The 23,693-nt window shown below is 41.0% G+C and overlaps 1 protein-coding gene across 3 annotated transcripts in view; it reads right to left on the bottom strand.

The window, feature by feature from the left end:
• Positions 1-661: 661 nt before the first annotated feature.
• Positions 662-23,693, bottom strand: part of dyrk4 (dual-specificity tyrosine-(Y)-phosphorylation regulated kinase 4) — a 65,689-nt gene continuing 42,657 nt past the window's right edge. For 2 of the 3 annotated variants that reach the window (XM_015353114.2, XM_015353116.2), the window contains 13 exons: positions 19,020-19,100; positions 17,600-17,749; positions 14,379-14,520; positions 13,306-13,469; positions 12,102-12,238; positions 10,593-10,733; positions 8,272-8,410; positions 6,679-6,760; positions 5,789-5,961; positions 4,245-4,305; positions 3,749-3,878; positions 2,857-3,035; positions 662-1,497 (listed from right to left, as the gene is read on the bottom strand). In XM_015353114.2, coding sequence (XP_015208600.2) covers positions 1,235-1,497; positions 2,857-3,035; positions 3,749-3,878; positions 4,245-4,305; positions 5,789-5,961; positions 6,679-6,760; positions 8,272-8,410; positions 10,593-10,733; positions 12,102-12,238; positions 13,306-13,469; positions 14,379-14,520; positions 17,600-17,749; positions 19,020-19,100 — 1,842 coding nt within the window. In that variant the 3' untranslated portion in view covers positions 662-1,234. Of the gene's footprint in view, positions 1,498-2,856; positions 3,036-3,748; positions 3,879-4,244; positions 4,306-5,788; positions 5,962-6,678; positions 6,761-8,271; positions 8,411-10,592; positions 10,734-12,101; positions 12,239-13,305; positions 13,470-14,378; positions 14,521-17,599; positions 17,750-19,019; positions 19,101-22,356; positions 23,215-23,693 lie in introns of those variants that run through there. The other variant, XM_015353117.2, reaches the window with a different exon arrangement.

The raw sequence follows: 23,693 nt of genomic DNA, 5'->3' as shown, positions 1-23,693 counted from the left end.
AGTCAAACACGGCTGTCTACATTTTTCATTAACATCATATACATAAATGACACCGTGATGTCAAGCATGGTGTTCAAAACACAGGTGTTGTACTGTTGTACAAAAAGCAAAGCTCAACATTACATTTATATCATTAACTGTTGACAATTTTTTTTACAAACTATGCTGTATGCTAAGCATTAAACAATAACAATTCACATTACAATATAATCAACAAAAGATAAACAATGCACCAAAATACAGTAGCACATATACCATGCTTGTGTAATAAATAACAAAAATGCACAGGATACAGGATGAATCAGGATGAAGACTTGTCCATACCAAATCATTTGTAAGTGTTAACAAATTATTCTGGTGAAGAGAAACTATGTACCCAAATGATTTTACTACTTTTAACAGCATAATGAAAAGCCATAAATCGGAGATTGTGCTCAAAATCATCCAAATCAAGATGAAAAAGATGAGACTTTTCTTTTACTTTCACTCTTGTGTTTCTTTTTTTAAACAAAGAGAAACAACATTTGAATGAAGAGGTTGACCACTCTCCAGTTTTTGGATACCAAGTAATAATAACCACTGTAGCTGTTTCATTCTATATTTGTGTGTGAACGCGTGTTGTGTTGTAAAAAAAACTGAGCCCCTGCTGTACGCTAAAATATAAAGGCTATAAAATAAAGTCTTTATTAAAGAAATTACCTACACTGTGTCACACACAATTTGTTAAGACCTGTTTAAGAAAACTGTCACTGAAATCCCGACTTAATATTCTTAACCAGGAAAATATCACTGTTTTGAGAAAAAAAAACACTCCTGACTGATGTCACAAAAGAAACAAATTCATCCAATGGCGTGTTCATTAAAATACAAGTGATGATAACTAAGGCTTAAAATCTAACTTTTTGTTTGGCTCAGCCTTCAGGAGTCCTATTTTGCAATCTCTTAAACATGAAAAACCCCATTGTCTTTGAAGTTCTTGGGTGATTTTGCTATGAAAAAACACCCTTGAAGTCAAACAAACACAATAGGTATTGCACATTGGGGATGCTTTGGCATCCAGGCTAAAATCCAGACCAAATTCTGGTCTCTTCAGGCAGAACATTGGAGGTTATTGACCATTTCCGATTCTAAAACTAATAAAATGAACCATGTTGCCAACTACTGCAAATCCCTGAGCCAAACTGATGTGTAAGGACCAGAGAAACGAGAGCTCCTGGTGCCCTCGTACTGGCTGTTATGCAGTAGGGGGCAGAGTCTGTGCTGGCCCTCGTGGCTCTTCCTCTGCGCTCTGGCCTGCAGGCTGGGGTTTCATAATGAGCTGGACAGGGCGCTCCCCCGCTGACTTCATCCTCCCAGTGTCTCGGGGTTCACTCTCGGTGACCTCCTCCTCCGCGGAGGCCCCTAGGGGCCTGAGGCGCTCCGCCTCAGGCATCTTTTCTGCTTTTCCGGAGTTCTGCCTCCTGGCTTTGTCGGCGTCATCGGGAACCCCTTTTTCGGCTGCAACGACAGCACAGGACAACAAGAAGTGTTGCACTCGAGGCAGTACGCAAGAGAGCAGTGAAAGGGAAGCTACAAAGATCCAGATTATCCTGCTGTAGTCGTGGGTATTTTAACACCCACCCTCCACAGCAGACACTGTTCTCTGTGTATGAGATAATAATAATAATTGCTTACACTTATATAGCGCTTTTCTGGACACTCCACTCAAAGCGCTTTACAGGTAATGGGGACTCCCCTCCACCACCACCAATGTGCAGAATCCACCTGGATGATGCGACGGCAGACATAGTACACCAGAACACTCACCACACATCAGCTATCAGTGGGGAGGAGAGCAGAGTGATGAAGCCAATTCACAGATGGGGATTATTAGGAGGCCATGATTGGTAAAGGCCAATGGGAAATTTGGCCAGGAGATATGTGTACGTTTCAGACGAATATTAGTGTATCATTACCGAGCTCTGTTTCTACTTTTTACATTCCGGACCGCTACAGACACGGCTAATCTTAGCTAAGACCGCTAGTACCACTAGTATTTTTTGCACAAGGCGCATGTCAACGTTTGCTCAAAAGTAGTGTGGTTTTGCCTTCTCAACCTTCTCTCTCTTCCCAGAACGCTGCACGTATCACAACGGTCGTGGCCAATGTAAAACCGGCTTAGATTACAATATCCCTTCTATGGTACTCTCCGAAAAAACTCAAGATGAGCGTTGCAAGCATCTAGATAAACCTGATGAATATGTCACGTCATTTGCCAAACCGCTTGATACCATACAGTGTTGCGGGAAGCCGGTGCCTACCCGGTAAGCATCGAGCGCAAGGCAGGGTACACCCTGGACGGGCTGGCACTCCATCGTAGGGCAAGTGCAAGCCAATCATACATGGGAACAATTTTTAAGCCACGGTAAAGGCTGAGGGGGGGAAATTTGGCCTGGACACCTGGATAACTCCCTACTCTTATCAAGAAATGCCCGGGGATCTTTAATGACCACTGAGTCAGGACCTCGGTTTAACTTCTCATCTGAAAGGAGATCCCAGGAGGTCTCCAACCAGGTACTGACCAGGCTCCACCCTGCTGAGCTTCAGTGGGTAGCCAGTTGAGAGCTGCAGGGTGATATAGCTGCTGGCACCCTGATGAATATGATCAAATTTAAAAAATTTCTAGCGACGTTTTGATATTAAGATCACAAACACAAAACCCCATGATGGCATTTTCTTACACATGTTCATCTACGACACAAGATCAGTGTTAAAAATCACTTCAATAAATGTCATTATAGTGGAAGACAAAAGCAGTAAGACGTTGTTGAGGGGAAGCAGGAGGTGTCGTGGAAATGTGGGAGAAGGGGCCTGTACCTGTCCTGTTGCTTGGCATCTTGCGGTAGCTGTGCTCCTTATTGTTGTCTGTGATGGGGGCGGTCTCAGCGGTTCTTCTCACTGGACGCGTTTTGGGGCGCCCCTTGTGTGAACGCCCTTCCTGGATCCATTCGTGCTGCATGGCCTCGTCTGGCGTCATACGCTTTTGAGGGTCCCACCTGCAAAACACAGGACAAGAGGTCCGTTAGAACAGGAACTCCATCCCACTCCATCCCAGCTGCCACTGTCGTACGGCAAGGGCCAGCCCACCTAGAGAGGCTGTTGGCACGCATTTCAATCAAATCTGTTCCACCCCTCATCCTTACACAAGCACACTAGTAATGTAGCCAATTCATATAATTGCATATAACTCTCTGTGGTCATTAAAAATCCCAGGGCGTTTCTCAAAAAGAGTGGGGGTGTAACCCTGGCGTCCTGGCCAAATTTCCCATTGGCCCTTACCAATCATGGCCTCCTAATAATCCCCATCTATGAACTGGCTTCATTACTCTGCTCTCCTCCCCACTAATAGCTGATGTGTGGTGAGCGTTCTGGCGCACTATGGCTGCCGTCGCATCACCCAGGTGGATGCTGCACATTAGTGGTGGTGGAGGGGAGTCCCCATTACCTGGAAAGCGCTTTGAGTGCAGTCTCCAGAAAAGAGCTATATAAGTGTGAGGATAATTCATTATTTATTAATTGGTTAAGATGCAGATGTGGCAATTCTGCTAATCAAAATATGACCGAGGACTCCAGTGTTCTGCAATGATATTTTTTTGTTCAAGTCAGTCTTGAATATCTGATTGCTAGCGAGCAGAAACAAAATCAAGTCTAATTCCTTTTTTTTAAAAAATCAGCCCAGTCTTCAGTGAGTCAACATGGCTTTACGTACGTGAGGCATCGTCTCAGGAAGTCCAGGAAAAGGGGGTCGTTGGTTTTCAACACACTGGCAAGATCTTTGGAGTTAGGTCGTCTTTTTCGCCCTTTGCTATTTGTAATGTTTCTGGGGTTCCCCTTTGAGTCTGCCGGAGAAAAAGAAAACCCAACATCATCTTTTGGATTGGTTTTCATTTTACTCACACAATGTTGACTTGTTGTGTAATGAAAGTTGTTCTGAATACAGAGGCTTACTGGAGCACCCACGTGTACAGCATGAGCACACAACATGCTAATTGAAAACTTAAAAGGTTTCAAAAGCATGTTCCCAAGGATATCCCAAGTAAGGGGGAATATCCCAAGGATCTGCACATCAATTCAATTAAGAAATGTTTGCTTTTGACTAATGAGAACAGAATTTAAACGTGCTTTCAGTAGTTAAATTATGATGCTCCTGTCTTTATTATATAACAGAAGAAAATGAAGATCAGAGAAAACATTCAGCGTCTTACCAAAAAATAATCGGCGTCTTGATGCTGTTTGAAGAAACTCATTAGGAGGCAGTCCAAGTACCTGAAAAACATCACATATTCTCATTTAAAATATGCCAGCCCGAAAGACAGCTTGTCCTCCCAACATATAGCTTGAAAACAACATTTCTTAAAAGCTTTAAGAGTCTCTGGCTTTTCAAACAAAAAAGGTTGGAAACAAGGAACTTTTTGGCAAAGGTTATTGAAAACATACCATGACTTCCATTACCAAGAATTTTTTTTTTAACTGTATGATATCAGTAAAACTCATGACAAGAGAACCACATTTTAACTTATTTGATTCTGAGAAAGTTATAACATTTAAGTGGAAGGACTGAGGCACAGGTACAGCACAGCTATACATCAGTTAAAACATTTCAGCTTTATGTGTTTCTAACTATTGCATCAAAATTTCATCTTCAGTTGAAACGTGTGTTTCTACCATAAATATAAATACCCCAAGATAAGTAGGCAGGGACCAATTTTTTACATTTTAGCCCGTTATTTCAGCCTTTTGTATTTAGCACATTTAGCAGGTAAGTCTGTTACAAAAAGCGTTAAAAAATATGTCAGTATAGAAGATTAAGGTTGCCTTGTAAATCAATGCAATACAGATTAGAACATTTATTTTTAAAGACAAACGGGAAATTGTATTGAAAGAGGGTTTGAGTCAGGCTGGAGCTGCTGACAGTGTGTCTCTCTGAGCTCATGCCCCATCGCTCTTTCTGCTCCGATCGTCTGACATGGACTCATGCAAGTACAGTATGTTGTTGAGAAAAGCTCAAGCTCTGACTGAAACAGCACCTAACTTTCTATTTTGGGATCTCTTTTCTATCCATCCCTTCTGAGGTGGACTGTCTGGAGGCCCAGATCCAGAATCCAGCTCCATCTACCGGTCGTAAAATCAACAACCGATCCTCTGTAAAGCCCATCCTCGCCTACCTCTAAAGCCGATATTGCAGTCCTGCTCACGTGAGGACCTGCCAGACTGGACTCTACAAGAACTGGCCGACCCTGGCCCACTCTCCCCTGCCCCCCACCCCCGAACTCAACTTCCCAGTGAAAATCACCACCGAAGGAAACTAACTGAACATTCTGGACACTGTTGGACATTGACTGAGCTAAAAACACTAGTCTGCCTTTCCCACCATGTCATACAAAACAGACGCCTTTCATAGCTGCACGTTTTAAACCCGGTGCTGGCCAGAGGAGGATGGGCTCTCCCTTTTGAGCCTTGGTTCCACTCAAGGTTTCTTCCTACTTTAATCTGAGGGAGTTGTTCCTTGCCACTGTCGCCTTAGGCTTGCTCAATGGGGGTTCGGGCCCGGAAATCTGTAAAGCTGCTTTGTGACAATCTCCATTGTAAAAAGCGTTATAGAAATAAAACTGAGCTGAATTGAATGGAATATTTCCTTTCTCTCACATACGACTCCAGGGTTCGTTCCTGACGGTGCCACGCTATACCGCAGGGGCCCACTGGCAAGGCACCACTGCTGGATCTGATGTCCCTGAAGTACAGATCATACCTCCATGATGCAGGCAATCTGCTCCACCTCATTCTCCCCAGGGAACAGGGGGTACCCAGTGTACAGCTCTGCGAGGATGCAGCCCAGACTCCACATGTCAATGGCCATGCTGTAGGGGTGTCCCAGGATTACCTCTGGAGACCGGTAGAACCTACTCTGTATGTACGTGTACACTGCAACACCACAAAGAGTGAGAAGAAGAGCGTCAGAGCGACAGGCATGCCTCGGTCCTTCTGGAGGGCGAGACCTGACTCTTATGGTCCTTGGTTGGAGTGGTGTTTTTTCTCATTGCTTTCTCCTCTTTTCCCAGGTGTTGCCAATTCATTAATTAAGTAAGTGAGCAGACGAGGCGGGAGCATTTAGAAGGGGAAGACAAGACTGCAAATGGGGGGGGGGGGAGGGAGTGCTGAGAGATTGGTTATGGGGAACGGAGGTAGTTGAGTTGAATGAATTTGTCTTCCCAGGGGAATCCGATCTATCGACTGTTCTTTTTACGTTGCGGCTTTTGGTCAAACCCTAGATGTATTGTTAAGGTCGTAACCCTGACCCTTTGGTGATTTTTATGAACGCAAATACAAGCTTCTTCACGTTGGCATTCCGATTGCAAACGTCGGAACTAGCAGAGCAAGACTGGGCCTGGTCAGTACTGGGATGAGAAACCTCTAAGGACACCCATGTTGCTGCTGTAAGAGATGTTGGTGGACCAGTAGATATTGTGCTGTGGGGCTACTCAGGCATAATGTCTGCTGTGTGTCACTCTGCTGGGTGCTGTGCTTCCTTGGGGGATGATAGGGTGGCACCCCTGGGAGTAAGGTGTTTTCTAATCCCATTGAATGAAAAGCAATTATTGTCTGCTGTGCTGACAAAGGTAAAAACAAACAACTGCTCACCTCTTTGCTGTTCATAGCAGCTTGATCCAAAGTCAACCACTTTTATATTCCCTTGTCCTTTCTGGGACAACAGAATATTCTCCTTTTAAAAAGAAAAAAAAACACATAGGTTTTATAACCAGCACTACTGTGAAAGACAGTAAAGAACTGCTGTCTTTTTTCTCCTGCACGCCTTTGAGTCTTGATAGGTCTTCACTACAGGGACGGATTTTGGTGTCCGTACGCCCTAGGCACTTTCACTCCGACACGTGCAAAAAGAGGGGTAAACGGCAATTGAATTCCGCCGATTGACATGAGGCACTTTAAACTATTCTAATGCTAAACCACGTGATTGATGGAGCTTCGATACTTCTAGTTTCTAGAACGGCCACTAGATGGCGTATAATTATCGATTTGGAGCACCTACAGTTGTTCGCAAGTAGGTTGTTTCAGCTCCCTTTTCGTTTCGTAGTGTTTCCCTCCTTCATAGGCCCTAGAAAACTTTGTAGGCCCTAAGCACTGTGCCTACAGTGCCTAATAGGAAATCTGGCACTAGATATGATCAATGCAGCCTTGTATACATACATACACAAGCACAGTTGTGTATCATCTTCTAGTCAGAATTACAGAAAGTTAAATCTATAACTATAGCTATAACAGCTGGCAACCCTGTGGGGCCTGGGATTCACTGCAAAGGTGGCTCATAAAATTATCCACGCAGAACTCTGGAGGCCGGCAAGACCAAACTGAACATGACAGCACTGTTCCCTGCGGAGATTGTGACCACGCTGGTACTGCCATGTCCATTCATCTTAGAGAAATTCATAGACATTCATAACCATTCATACTTCATTCATAACCATTGAAAGAAGTATGGGCAGGACGATACAGTATGACTTTTTGCCTTGCAAGAGGAGTAGGGAAGAGAATAATTTATTCTGCAGGAGCCATATCACCCTGCAACTCACAACTGGCAACCCACAGAAAGATGAGGAGAACGTACAACCTCCAGAACTGAACTCAGGACCCAAAAGCTGTGAGCTGGCAATTCTAACCTCTGCGCTGCTGTTCTGCCAATTTATTTATAAAGATATAAGTAAATTTTAAATGTAAATTTTAATAAAGATTTCCCATTGGCCCTGACCAATCATGGCCTCCTAATAATCCCCCTCTATGAATTGGCTTCATTACTCTGCTCTCCTCCCCACTGATAGCTGATATGTGGTTAGCGTTCTGGCGCACAATGGCTGCCGTCGCATCATCCAGGTGGGGCTGCACATTGGTGATTGGTGGAGGGGAGTCCCCATTACCTGTAAAGCGCTTTAAGTGGAGTGTCTAGAAAAGCGCTACGTAAGTGTAATCAATTATTATTATTAATTATTATTTATTATTATTATTATTATTATTATTATTATTATTATTATTATATGACATCACAATTTAAGAAACTGCCATAAAAGCATAACAAACAATTGCATTTTTTGTTTGAGAACATGCTTCTGTTTGTTAACATACTGAAAACCAAGGATTGTCAAATAGACATATAAATAAATTAATATTACTGTACACAGGTACACAGGACCAACATGAGCACAGCAGTAAAGTATTGCTTACGGGTTTCAGATCACAGTGGATGATCTTCTCTCGATGGAGCATTTGCAAGCATTTCAGTAATGCATAGGCAAAGCGTCGAATCAGAGCCAAGCTGAATCCTTGAAAGCTGTTTTTCTTAATGAGCTCATACAAATTCAACCTGCGGAGACATCAGAGTTTCAGGGTGAAGTTCAAAACCAATTATAAAAGTGAGTCAATGTTACATGTGGTGCTGATATCCGTCAAACATAAACATGCAGTATTTTGTAAGTTTTGCTTAATGAATGAAAGCATGTATATTGTGCAATATCATAAAATTTATAACTTGATATGAAAAAAACGTATTTACAATATTTGCCTCATAATGCAACACAAAACCAAGCCACCAGAGGGCAACAAAAATTCAATAACATTCCCAGCCAAGCTTGCTCTCATTTAGATAGATAAGACTTTATTAATCCTGTAGGGAAATTGATGTGTTACAGCATTTAAAGCTGTGAACTTGAATGTAACCAATGCCTGTCTCATACCCATACTGTACTGACAGCGTTTATAATGGCTAAATGTTAGCTCAGTAAAGGATGGATATTTTCAACCTCTCGTTCCATCCACACCTAGATGTTACTGGAATTCATTTTAAAACTCTCAATTGCTGAGTCCCAGCTGTTCCACTGTTAAATCATCTTGCTTCTGAAAGTTCACTCTATCACTGTCCACTTTTGCTGACAAGGTTGGTGAATTTGCTTAAGCATTTTTAAAAGCTGTGCGTTGTAAAAAATGGTGTCACGTAGTGAGATGGTAATAATTCAAATTTGGCTTTTTTCTGGCCATGCATACCATACTGCATTCAATTCAGCCCACATCAGAATTTCAATTAGAATTCAAATTGTAATTATTCTAATAATAATGTTCTCTACAGCACTACAGATTCGGTCTTTACATCTGTTTTTGATTACACTGATCATGTGCTGTTATAAATTTATTTTAGTGCACAATAAGAAGACTAAAATTAAAATTGCTCTAGGATAATTTTTCTTAGAGTCCGATTGTTTATAGCCCTAACAGTGCATACTCGGAATATGTCTTTTTAAAGAGGGACCAAAATTCTACTTTATAACATCTCATTAGTTTTATTTTTAGCAAGCACTCCTACGTGAAAACAGCAGCAAGTTATAGATGATATAATCTTAGTAAAAATGGAAATGTGTACATTATTACAGCACTATAAACATACACACTGGGCTTTTAATTCTCAAGTGAAAGAATATTGTTCCATGGCTTATAACCATAATATTGTATCTTTTGATATAATCAATTACTGTACATAATTACATCCAAGAAATGCATTAACATCAGTTCAGAAAGCTGCATTTTTCTGGTAAGGGTTAGTGCACAAGACAGGGCTACACCCCTGGATCAGATGCCAAGAAAGACACACGACCTCTACATCACCACCACAACGTAATCATCCCACACATTTGTTCAGCATTAGCAACAGACAGGTTGAATTCATATCCTTTACGTCTTTCTATGCTGTAACTGGAACCTTCATGGTAGCAACAGGTAGAGACAGGGACCTAATTAAGGCATTAACTAAAGTATTCAGTTTCTGTAACACAATACATCATCACAATATTAGCCGTCTCATAAAGGTTGGTCCTGCTGCTAGATGTTGCCTGTTTACTTTGTTTTTAAAGCTGATGAGATCTCAGGATAAGGAAAACCTGAACCTTCAGGCCCAAGTAAAAACACTCTCACTGACATCAGTTCTTCATGTCAGTCATACACTGCCTGCTATCAACCACTACTGCCTTTTCGCGCTGTCCCTGTCAATGTCACAGCAAAACCAGGATGACTAATGGACTGATTCCTGTGTGACTTCAGATATCAAACATTCATAAGGTGAGAATCTGCATGTATTACGTATAGCTCTACGTCTTATCCTTGATTTAGCATGATATATAAAAAAAGCAACTTTTAAAGAGCATGATAAGACCAGTGCGTCTTCTTTGCAAAAATAAAATAACAAGAGCCTTGACGTCAATCAATTTAAATTGCATAAAGTATGATGCACTCTTAGATACCAGCAGCTACTGCTGCACTGCCTATGTGTTGCAGGAAGAAAAATCAACATGCATGAATGTGATATATAGAAACCTTGTATTTTAAAACTGGAGTGCTGTAACCTTATAGCAACTAATTTATGAAGAGATTAAATGCTACCTGCTTTTCGTGATCATCTCTTATTGTTTTGATCCATCAATACATATGCAGCAAACACATGCACATTCCAAGGGATAGAAACACTGTGCAGTGGGCCCCTTTATTTGAACAGTGCTTACCCTAAAAGCTCAAAGGAGATGCAGAGGTGATTGCGGAAGTAGAAGTATTCCTTCATGTGGATGACATTGTGGCTGTTCTCTTTGTCTTTCCTTCTCAGAGCATCTAGGATTTTCAACTCTACCAAGGCTTGATGATGAAATCTGTATTGGAAAAACAACAATGTGACTCTAAATGCGCATTCACTATGAGCAGACCACCAGCAACACAGTTTCTCTGTACTCTGTATCACCTTTGACAAACACTGTGTGCTAGTCCACAGTGTTGAAGGGTATGTGCATATGCAACTGGCTTTTGAGAACCACAGTCAAGGGTATCTCTTCAAGGCATGTCAGTACAATCACTTCAGCTCTTAACTGCGTGGTCAGGGAGCAAGTGTGAGGTAGGAATTGTGATAATGTGAACAAAAGCACAAATGACACATTCATTTCACACCTCTGAACAACAACACATTTGACTAGAGAGAGTTTTCTGAACAGGGAAATAGTGGGAGTGTTGCTTGTGAATATGAATCAACTGGAAGAGGGAAGACAATTAATATCAGGTCTGTTTTTTTGCAAGTACTATTTTTGTTCTTCTACAACACAATGACACTTCTCTCATGTTCCAGACAGCAATATAATACTGGCAAAAAAAACAATGAGACTCATCCAATTGAAAATATGCTTTCAAGCCTCCAGCAGAATCATTAACAGAATGACAAAAACCCACACACAGCTCCCCTGTCTGATGTAACTCTGACGTCGATGAAACTACTTGTTTTGTGCTCTGCATTATTGATTGGCATTAAGATGGAGAGCATCACTGTTAGAGGATGAGAAAATGACAGAGAGAGCCTTATCAGCTGCAAGAATTAGGCAACCTGATACAGATGAATCTTGCATGATCACAATGGCTGTATTCTTTGCCGTGAGAAAAGTGAAGACTTATGCATGATTTTATCTTGGAAAAGTGGTTGATATGATATAACTAATGTCAGGGAACATATAAATAACTCAATTTAACTGGTTGATATGATATAACTAATGTCAGGAAACATATAAATAACTCAATTTAACTGAGTCTTTGGTTTAAGTATGATTCAGAAGTACGTCCATTTTGACTAAGTCCTTATGCTTCTTACGTCAGAATATTGAAATAGCCAATTCCTTTGTTTTTCTTGCATACCCCTCCATTTGAAATAGTGCCATGTTACACAACTCATCATTGCGTTCACTGTATCAGTCTGAAGTGCACATTCATCCTCAAAGACAAGGCAAACAAAAAGTCAATCTGCTTGTTCTCAGTCTGTGATCCTCCACTGCAAACAAATGTTTGTGTTGGCTGGAAAACAAATACAGCCCCTATTAACAACAGAGGCTTTTATTAGGAGAGATGCTTAAGAATCCTCTAATTGGTATTCATGTTTTCAATTTACATTTACAATACCCAGAAAGCTACTGGGCAAAACCTGAATCCTATACTATAGATAACTGGAGCAAAGTGTTATTACTATTAACAGGTTGTGTTACCTCTTTTTGTTGCGAATTATTTTGACAGCCACTAGCTCCTTTGTTTTGTGATCCAGGCACTTTAGGACCTGTCCAAACGAGCCTTTTCCGATTACCTCAAGCACCTCAAAGCGATAAGCAATGTGGTCATGGAGAACCTGAAACCAGAAGAGTCAAGATCCAGATTCTTAAAAAATAAAATCGACTTCACATGTGGCAGATATATCGTAGAGCGAACTGAGAACTCAAACAATACTACAGTTGCAAAGGTTGTGAATTCTGGAGAACAGAAGGCAGTTCCTCACAAAGGTAGTCTGGGACAAGCTACTCATATGGTTGTCAAAGCTGATTCAAGAAATAGCTGGATGAAATCCTCAAATTATTGAGCGGCTAGTGATAATTGTGGATAGTAATATAATGCTACTAATCCTTCTTATAGTCCCTGTATGTTTAAATAATCCATTTCAACAGTCTGAAATAATACAAAATTTGCCCAGGTGAGCCAGTAAGACCAATTATGTTAATGAAGAGATGGAATGAAAAACAAACCCTGTTGCTCTGGGAACTGGGCTTGACAAGTGAGGGAACCTTATTCCAGGGTTCAACAATTTAAACATCTCAAAAACAGAAAAAAATAACTTTGGTGTGACAGACTCAAATGTGAGACTGTAAAAACCAGATGTGAGGACACCCAAATGGTACAAGACAGTGGTCTGAGTTACTTATCGTTGTGTAACAATTAAGCAAGAGCTTTCCTCCATCTTCAAGAACCTTTTCCCATCCATCTCCCTCTTAGGGATGCAGCTTCCGGTGTCACGATCGTAAACCCCTCCTCTTAAGGACGCTCCAGCCCTTCCTTGTTTTATACTTAACTTCACAACGCCGTCCTGACCATCTGGGTCCGGGATCAGGGAGCGTCTGGTCCCGTTACCCCCCTTCGATTCCCCCGACCCTCCGCCGGATCCCGCTCCGGGTTTTAACTTTGTTCATCTTCGTCAGGAGGGATCACCCGGTCTTGGACTAATGCTACATTCATGGATTTGCCTCGGACTCCCTTGGACTGTTTGCCTCGGCCTCACCTCCCTTGAACACCAGCGCACCGTGGACACGCCCCCTGTTTTCCTTCCAGCCCCTAGCATGCCTTTTTCCCCATGTTTTCTTCATCCCCCCAGATTGTGTTGTCTGCATAGGGTCCTGAAAGAACGCAGCATGACATCTGGCCTACCTTGATGTAGCTGCCCTGCTCGTCGTCATAGCCATAGTTCTGCTGCGTTCCATGGCTCCCTTCGATCTTCTTGGAGTCCAGTCCCAGGTACCACAGCTCCGAATAGTCCATTATCTCCTCCTGTTCATACTCTGTCAGACGGTCCTGGAAGTGCTTTAGCGCCTCTAAAACAAGAACAGGGTGCCCTCAAGTCTCCCAGCTGGCTACAGCCTTGTAATGCAACAAGACATCTGGCCTACAAATTTGTTTTATGATTTTTGAGTCACTGTATATCTCAATAAGAAAAGAGACAACAAAAACACCATGTTGTCTTTCTTGTTTCAGTTTTGCAGTTTTTCCCTTTTTTCAGTTTTTTTGTCTCCAAATGTTAAACTGTGTTGTGATCTTTAAAAATTCCTATACTACATAATAATGTTTTGACTTTTAAATATAAATATATATATTAACATTGTCAGGTACCATCTTTTTTTACTTTTAGGAACAAAAAAATCAAAAGGTTATTTTACAGGGTCCTTACTGGCTTACATTTTGCTTTTAAATTTTCCTGTTTCCCCTTTCAACAAAATAATGGTGAAAAAAGCCACAAGGAAAATTGTACTGTAGGCCATTGCCTGTAGGTGTGTCTGGCCTGAACCACAGAATGACACTTGTTTGGTCTGTGTCAGCCAAGCTCTCGCGGAAAATTCACTTGCCTCACAGTGAATTAAAAATTCTTTGCAGACCATTTTCACAGAACCACTCACAAAAGGGTAGTAGGAACCAAAAAGCCTTTTCTTCAGGACAAAATTAATTTGGGGGACACTGCATGGATCTGAGAACAACAATTCTCTCTGCTCAAGTGCTTCTTCCCCTTCTGTGAGGACACTCAAACTCTCAAGCAAAGCAAAAAATATTACCTAGCAATTTTTCTTTTTCTTTCTCTTTCTTCTGTCAGTCTGGATTTCCAGACAATATAAATGGAAGTTAAACAGGAGTGCTCTCAAAGATGATTAAGCTGTTCTGCTAACTCCATACTGTGAAGGTTGTTAATAATCAATCATTAACCAGAACTATAATAGATGCCCCCTCCTTACCTGCTGGTGTGAGAGGTAGCTTTTGTCCTTCCAGTGTCCTCTCCTTCTCCTGCTTGTTAGAATGGCTCTTGCTCGTGGAGTCTGAGAGACTCTCCACGGAGCTAAATCTTGTCGGGTACTGCAAGCCCTTGTGTCTCTCCTCCTGCCAATCAACAGGACAGTCATTACACTATTTTCAACCCTGGACTGACAGTCTCTGTGGAAACATTCCCCAAGCAAAAGAGGCCATATTCAAGTCCAAGTACGCTAAACATTCTATGAGCTTTAGATTAATGTCTCTTACAAAACACTGAGAAAGAAAAAAGAAATTGGTGGTACAGATGTGTCTTCCTTTCAGTCCACTACTCTAAAGACAAATAAGTATTGCTGTGATGGAGTAACTTTGCTAAAAGATAACTTGAAACTTGGCCTGTCGCAACAACAGAAAGAGATCTGCTTACTTGATATCTGTGTTTCATTGAAAATGGTATTTTTTTTAATTAACCAAAAAGATTTATATTTAACTATTCATTGTCTTTTTTAGATGAAATGGTGTATGAAGCAGAAAGAAAGAACAGTTTTTGCTTAAGGATCCGCAGCCCTCTCTAGCTGTGGCTTTTTTATGTCCGTTTTATTGCCTCAACCATCAGGAAAAGACTGAGCGGGAACTTCTTTCCTGGGAGGATAGCCAGGAAGAAACTATTGCTGTCACAATCACTCCTCTTAAGGGCGCTCCAGCCCTTCCTCGTTCTGTCCCATTACCCGCACCTGTTTCTTATTTCAGCCCCTCTTCAGTTCCACCTTAAAAGCCAGACGCAGACGTCACTCGAGGCTCTTCATTGAATCCCGTTTCGTGAGAGCCCGGGTCCTGGTGCGTCTGGCTCCGTTATGATTTTAACTTTCTGTTCCTGATCCCCTCCCGCCGGTTCCTACCCGGTTCCCGTGTTTTATTCCCCAGATGGATCGCCTGGCCATGGACTTTAGCTTCTGTCTTGAATTACCCGTTTGGACTTCTTCATGGATTGTTGGCCCTGGAATCACTACCCCTGGACACCTGCACCCCTTGGACACACCCATACCCATACCCTCTCCTGCATGACTTTTTCCTAGCGTTTCCTCACTCCCTTCCGGATTGTATCGTCTGCATAGGGCCCACAAAGAACTGTGCTTGACAATTGCTCTCTAAAAAGAAAAAAAATATTTCCCCTCTCAAGTTTGACAAAGAGCGCCTGGACATTCCAAGACCACTGGAAGAATGATCTCTGGAGAGATGATTCAAAAGCTGGACTTTTCAGCCACAATGACAAACATTTTGTGCGGCGAATATCAAACACTGCCTTCCAGCTGAAGAACAGGAGAACTTGATCTGGGACTTCTTGACTGCCTCGGGATCCAGATGGTTTACCATCATTGAACCATGTACTAGAACATTCTAGAAAAGAATGTCAGGACCTCCATTGATCAGCTCAATCTGAGCCAAAAATGGGATATGAAGCAAGACAATAATCCTAAACATCAAGCAGATCTCACAACATTTGCATTTTGAATAGGCAAAGTCAAAGTGTGGATCTAAGCTCCACGGAAATGTTATGTCAGAAGCAGGTGTGACCTGTCAAGCAAGGAAACCCAAAAATGACATCAATTTGGAGCAGTTCTGTTAGGAAGAATGGGCCAAAATTGCTAAAATCCCTTCACTTTTATTTTCTTACACTGCAACATTAGGAGAGTGCATACAACATGCTTGTTGAATTAAGAAATGAATTTGTAAAACTTGTTGGAAGTTTAAAAACGGTTTATAATACTGAAAATAATAGATTTCAAAACAATAAATCAATACCTGATTACTTAAAATTTCAAGTGACCTCCAAACAGAGTGTAAGAAAAAGTTACAGTAGAATAATTGAAATATCAGGAGCATTCTGAATCTCCTCTGACGTTTACCCTTTCAGGAAATTGTTCGACACAAACCACTGGCAGCTGATGCAGTGCATTTTCAAAACGGTTTGAAAAATTCCAGCTTTTTCTAAAAAGGGTAGAAAGCCATTGTAGAAAAGCTCTTAAAATAAAAAAGAAAAAAATCTTAAATTTGCAGCGTGTGATGGCCTGTCTGCTTTGTAGATAGATACTTTATTAATCCCGTGAGGGAAATTGCAGGAACCTCATAAAGTATAAAAATGACAAAAAAGCGAAAAAGCTTAAGGTTTACATTTCTCCTTCATTGCTCTTGGCTGTCATGCTAGATATTGTGAGAAGAGGTTCAAGTACTGGAGGTCCACGCCTGAAGAAGGCTCCAAAAACCAAAACATTGTGTCTCTTTTCTTTTCCTTTCAGCATGGAATAAGCCTTCACCTGTTCCTTTGCAGCCTACGCATGCTGACGCAGCTCCCTACTTGAACTTCTTCACCTATTTCTGCTGCAACCCACTATGCCTTCCGCTAAATCTTTTTCTAGATCTCTTCGTCATTCCTTCTCCTCCTTCCTGGGCTACTTGCCCCCTTCTCTTACTAAACCAGCATTTCGTCTCTTCACAGAGATCTGTTGCAAGACCAGGCTTTCTAACCACCTCCTACTCCTTTACAGATGTCGTTGTTATAATATAATTCCTAAAGGCTTTCGTTTGCAATTTAACACCTTTTCCTTTGACTCGGACATCACCCAGGGTAACACTCAGAGACTTCTTCAACAATTTTCAAAGAAACCGATGCTTTTTCTCCCTCAAACAGCAGATTACTCATTCTGACAAAAAAAAAACATTCAATTCACACCTGAAGAAAGCTGCACAGTCGAAACGTTGTGTCTCTTTTCTTTTCTTTTCAGCACGGAATAAACCTTTACCTGTTCCACTGTGAGAAGAGATAATGTATATCTACTCTAGGAGGAACCAGATTGTGGAATTGTGCAGAGCTCTTGTTACAGATTAATCTGCCCCCAATTTTTTAACATTTTGTTTTTGCTTTAGAGTCATGTATTTGGGTGTTTTTATTTTGTATACATCAATGAATACCCAAAGGCATTGCTTCAAAAATCAAATGTACATCAGAGCATTTTAAAATCAAAGGAGAAGAGCGGTGTCTTTAATAGAAATTTAGCAGTGATTTGGCAAGCCACCCAGGTCATACAGTAAGTGAGGCTCTAGCCCAAATAAATAAATAAACTAAATAAAACCTGTCCACACATTCACACACTCATTAGGTTGCACTCCACATACTGTACATCCTCAGCACTTGGCCTTTTGGCCTCACCTGGTGAGCTGGATACCCATTCGGTAGGCCCTTGTTGACAATGTGTGGGAGAATGCTTTCGTGCTGGTGATGGGGCTTGGCGTTTGTCACCACCATTTGCTTGATGGGGACCTCCAGCTGGGGCAGGGTGCCCACATTGGAACTGAACTTCTAGAGGTGGGGAAGCAAAAGAGGGACAGATATGATAAACCGTACTTGTCCTCTGCACCAGCTATCAATAAAAGGCCCAGAACCAGACCCCTCCAGGGTAGATGGAATTACCTGGATTAGCGTGCTTGAAAATGGAACAATGTGAGGAGAGCTTGGTCTGTGACAGACTGTCAGTCCGCACGACGTGGGAGAGCTTAACCTGAGCAATGTTTTCAGGCCTGTGAGCTTAACAACCCGCTTAACAGATTCCTGTGCCTAGAGTGCAATATGTGATCCACCATTGGACTACTGCTCCTCTGCTGTATCTAGCTGAGCTGTAGCTGAAGGCAGGTCATCAAAAAAGTAACTAAAAAACTCAAATGAAAAAAGTAAAGGTTCCAGAAAAGATGTCTTTTGTCTTTTTACTTAAAAAAATATATGAAAGAATCATTTTTGCTTCATCACATCTTAAGGGTACAAATTACATAGCACTGTTCAATCTATACATCATTCTCCCTTGATTTAAAATAGTAAAAAGAAATTAGATCACAATGAGCTTGTTTTTTTTTAAGTGAAGGCTTGTTCAATGCATTTTCAAACATTCTGTTGCTTTCGTAAACCTCTACAGTACCACGGAAAGATAACAGTCCAATTAAATCTGACACACGTTTTTGGCCTTTCTACAAGGGTTACAGAAGAAAGCTGAGAACAAAATCACAAACAGTATAAAAAAAACGGCACACACTTAAGAAAGCAGATTTTCATTTGATTAATAGCAGGTCTCCATCAGCCTTCTATATCCTCTGTTCTGTTTTTTTAATTTGCTCTGTTCAATTCAGTTAGTAATGAACACTCTGCATTTCTTTGTTTACGTTGATGAACTGATGGGATTCTTGAGACATTAATTAAACATCAAAGATGGCTTTAAATGAATTAGAGCTGCTGGAAGAAGTCTGGTCCTGGAGGGTTGGTAGATCTGTAGGTTTGTATTCCAATCTTGCTCTTAGTGACCTAAAACAGCTTTTAATTGACTTAATTGGACACATTTCCCAACTTCAGCACCTCTTAAGGAGCTGCTGTTTACAGAGACCTAGAATACCTTTAAATAAACAGTTCTCCTTCATTGGTAAATAAGTAGTTCAAGTTTCTCTCAGTGAACACACCTGAAGAAGGCTCCACGACCAAAACGTTGTGTTTTCTTTCTTCTCTTTTCAGCATGGAATAAATGTATTACTTGTTCCTTTGCAGCCTACGCATGCTGACACAGCCACCCACCTGAACTACTACATACCTGTTGGTAGGCTTTGTTGGTAACAAGTCGGTTGGTGTCAGCCTGTTGTAACCTATGCACAATGGCATCTGGTCGAGATGGCTAAAGACATAGGATGAGACAAAAATCAGAAAGGCAACACACCATTTTCTGATCTGTATTTTAAAATTACAGTACAGTATCAGACCATTTCACTCTGCCGAGTCAGGAAGCTACAGGAAAGATGTCCTTACTTTGCAACAACACTCATCACTGCCTTGTTTGTCAAATTACTTTTTGATTGTCTTACTTACAGTATGAAGGAAACCAAACCAAGTTAAAATTCAGAAGGATCACCCGCCCACAACCAAAGGTGAGGGTCCACCTGTCTGACTGGCCACAGCTGCCCGTCTGGAGGGGTGAAGTGATACAGTAGGTCTTAAAGTTAAAAGATGTAAGTGAGCCACTGCATTGAGGGCAAGCTGCCAAACGTGCCCACTGGCACAGATGGGCATCGGCTCAGCCATAGGAAATCTGTGAATTCCACAAGTCCTTATCAGGGTTGATAAGAGCAAATCAGCCACTGAGCTCGACCTGACTGGGGAGTTAGATTAAGTACTGTACGTCCACAGAAAACAGGGAAACACACAATTGTGTTCTTTGATTGAACAGTTAAATGGATTCCCCTGTGGGAGAATGCAAAGTAAGGTATTCTACAGGCCAATCTGACAAGGAGACCTGTGCACTGGCTAGCTTGTGTTTGCCTGAGGCTTAAGAAACAGCGCCGGATCCTGAATTTGCTGACTGAGAACTCAGTGACAGGCTCTGAATCTGCTCACGGGCAGAAGCGTTTATGAAGGTAGATTTCACGGGCTCCCAACACGCTCAAGATCAGAGCCCAGCCAGTTATTCATTAAAATATTTATACACGCAAGATTCTATGTAACATAAGCCTGCATGACCACAGGGCATTGGATCAGGAAAATAAGTAGGTCATGTGACAGGATCATGTTGATAGCAAAGACAGAATTTATCAGGGGATAAACGCAACGGCTGGGACACAACCAAACATAAAGGCAAAGAGTGAACACGAATGTGATTTCATGGAACTGAAAATCCATCTAAGGGTTAATTGTATTATTAAACAGAAATTGAAGTTCCCAATCATGTTAGCATTTCCAGACTAGGCAATGAAAGAGCCACCAAATGTATGTTTTTAAATAAACATGACTCAGGATCATCTTAGGTTTTCTATTCTTTTTAATTATGCATTATAATATACTTAAAATAAAGACCTCCATATAATGACTGGTTTACCAGTTTCCATCATTCAGGTTTATGAAAAGAGAAAAAAAATAGAAAAAACAAATCAGGATCAATTTATCAATCAGGGTAAGCTGATTTAACAGCCCGGTGATTTCTGTGACGTTTTAACCGATATGCGCTATGCTCTGAAAAAGGAATTTGGGTTTACACACACTGAAAGCCAAGAAGAAAATCATGAATATCAGTGTTTTGTGGTATGGCTCCTACCTCTTGTTAAGGAAAAAAAACTCAAATTAACTTAAGTATACATTAAAAGATAATGCACTACACTTTGCATTTGTGTTGGAACCTGTAAGGACATGGAATAAGTCAGAAAAATGTTAGTAGGGGGTTTAACCTAATCTTGAACCTGATCTTGAATCCTCCTTGTTGTTTTATCATGGATGACTGCTTTCAATCATCTTAACCCACTTGAACAGGGGACTGTGGTGGGTAGGGGAGGGGTTGGATGGCAGTTGTCAGGGAGTGGAAAAGCAATGAACTTTGAAGATCAATGAGGATAAAGTGGGTCAGGCTGTCTGCAGGTCGGTCAAGCACAGACATGCTTACTTACTGTATACTGTACATGACCTCAGATACCCCATCAGGAATGAATATTTAAACAAATTCACTTTTGTGGAGGCTTGTTTTTGTTATCTTCTTTTATTTTTTAGAAAAAAGATGGTTCTCAGGATACATATACTGTATAAGGGACACTCTCCTGCTCTCCCTAAGAACTTTTGGCACTGTATATTTTCTGCAACAACCCAAACAAATGTTCCGGTCTCTAACCAATGTGATTTCTTTCCTTTAAGTACTACCAATTACTTATTAACAAGCGATTCACAAACAAACATAAGGGTTGGTGAAAATGTATATTTTATGGTCGCTAAAATTAAAGTTGGACAACCGGCAAGCAAGCTTATTACAATGAAAATAACCCTTGTGTTACTTTCTCAGAAGTATTTTTCAATGTGAACATGACAGGAGGATACACAGACTTCTTGTATATGGTACCAGAAGAAGAGTAATGGCACATGCCAGAACAGGAAAAGAATTGTTCTCTCTCTATCCCATTCCCTGCCCCTCTCTGCTAAACGTTTTTGTGCTTACCCCTCATAGCTTTCGATGAAATGCAGTAACCTATAGCAGTGAAGCCCATGTTTACTGAAATCAAAGTGTCATGGAGTTCAAGCTAACTGCTGCTGTGTAGGCTATTTGTGCAACCACACTTTGCAGTCAGATGTGATTCGTGTCGGAAAAAAACACTTTGTCCCTGTAAAGTCCATCATAACTGTAATTATTATTAGTAGAAGCAGCAGTTTGATAGTTGCAGCCATTAGAATGTATTGGTCTTCGATTTGGACAAAAGCCTTAATTCCCAATTCTTGGAATTATATGTACAAATAATTAACAGGATAATGTGCGCGGTTCTTAGATCTTTGGTTTATATTTCAAACAAAAGGGGACACGTACAAGTCTACCTTAGTTGTCCAGTAAGAAGAGGTCTAAACAGCTCAATTAGGTTTCTGTTTGAGATGTATTTTTGCATAAAAACTATTAAGATTTCCTTAATTGTTATCATCGTCATCATCATAATCGATCAAAGCCATCATAAAACTAAAGACGTAAAAAAAATTGTATTTATATTTTTAAGAATAACAATTACATTAACAGTAGCAACTTTCGATAGTCTGTATAACAAGTTAATAAAATAAGCATGCGAAACTATTTAAATGTGTAAAATTATCACAATAAAGTATATTTAATTTTACTGCGAATTCCACATGATATTTTATTGCAATAATAACGGTAATTTATTTACAACTGTAATAACGTCGAAAACGTTGTGAATACTACTGGGAAATATTCAGATCTCTCGTTTCTTTGACACAAAATCCTTCTGTATTCAAAAATCGTATCTAAAAGTTAATTATACTGTCCAAGCTTCATTCATAAATCGCCAGACTGCAGTACTGTACATCTAAACTACTCGGCGGCCAAAACACAATGAGTCTCAGTTTTAGGGAAGTGATCAAACAACCGAGGATACGCGAAGACAGTTATTGCTCACCTTATTGTTTATTTCAGGTAACATGCCCGCTGGAAAGATCTATAACATCCCGGGAACAATTAACGTTGGCGACAGTTTCCAGAGGTCCCGGTGTTTCGGAATCCAAGCAGACGCACAGCGCAAAACCATCTCATCTCATACCTCCGCAGATGTGAACTTCAGCTCCTCCGGAGACAGCAGAAGGGTGACAGCAGAGTGCGCACCGAGAAACTATTCACAAACAAATGCTGTGCGGGCTGGCCAAGTGAGAGCTTACTGCTGTTCTGCACTTCGGGTTAAACAGGCTACCGTCAGCAGAAGATTAGCGAAAAAAGAAACAAGCTGTTGGTCTTTTCGCCCTGACGCGTGTGCGTCTGCAGTGGCCACCTGTTTTGTTTCCTAACTGACAGCTGGGCTCCCGATATACAGTAGATCTGTTTTTTCTCAATCTGACCGCCAGTACCGTGGAAAGAAGGCAGTGAAAGAAAACTATCGTTTCGCACAGCAATTTCCGATTGAGTCCGAAGGTGTTTCAGAGCGATGCACACCCGATAACAGTACACCCAATGATTAACACAAAAGCCCTGCTTCAGCCAAGTGTTAAGAGCGTGGCTGCTATCATACAGTATGAACAGACGCGCACTTAATCTCGGCTACAAAACACAGTGTTATTCAGGAAAACTCAAAAATGAAGTTAATATAATTTATGACTCAGCTTTACGGGTTTTTTTTTGCCCCGGTCACTGCTCCAGATGAATCTATATCATACAGTACGTGCTCAGCTCAGTGGTCTCATGGTCGCGTCTTACTTAGAACTGATTCAGCGGAAACGGACGTAACACGGTACAAAACCGAGGGACTGTCAAAGATGCGCAACAGAAAAAGATTAAGGACGGGCGGCTTATGTCTATAATTACTCTGATTTTGGACTGATAGCAAAAAAAGACCGCTAAAACCCTTCTGATACTGAGATTTCGAAATGTGTAATTAACCCTGACCTTCAGGAGATGTATAAAAAATGTTATGTGTTTAAGCAGGGAGTTCTTATTTCCAAACTATTTCTCATTATACAGAATGTCATACATAAAATCGTGTAAGTCAGGTATCTTGGCAAAAGCTAACAAAACAGAAATTCCCAGCAACTTGTTACAGTCGCTTAGTTTGCTCTTTGAATCTGTGAATGATTAATTTTTAATTGCCTCCCCCATGAAGACAAGGTGTATTCCATTTCAAGGGACAATTTTCTTTATTTTTTTTTTGAGGTCATACAAAGTCTAAGATGACATTGGCTAATATAAAGGGAAGATATTAGTATACCACAAGACCTGAAAAATATGAAATTTAATCAAAAATAGTCA

Source organism: Lepisosteus oculatus, chromosome 7, assembly GCF_040954835.1.
Source record: "Lepisosteus oculatus isolate fLepOcu1 chromosome 7, fLepOcu1.hap2, whole genome shotgun sequence".
NCBI classification, from domain to species: Eukaryota; Metazoa; Chordata; class Actinopteri; order Semionotiformes; family Lepisosteidae; genus Lepisosteus; species Lepisosteus oculatus.
The sequence above is the reverse complement of the archived record's forward strand: the minus strand, read 5'-3'. Positions and strand labels throughout refer to the sequence as shown.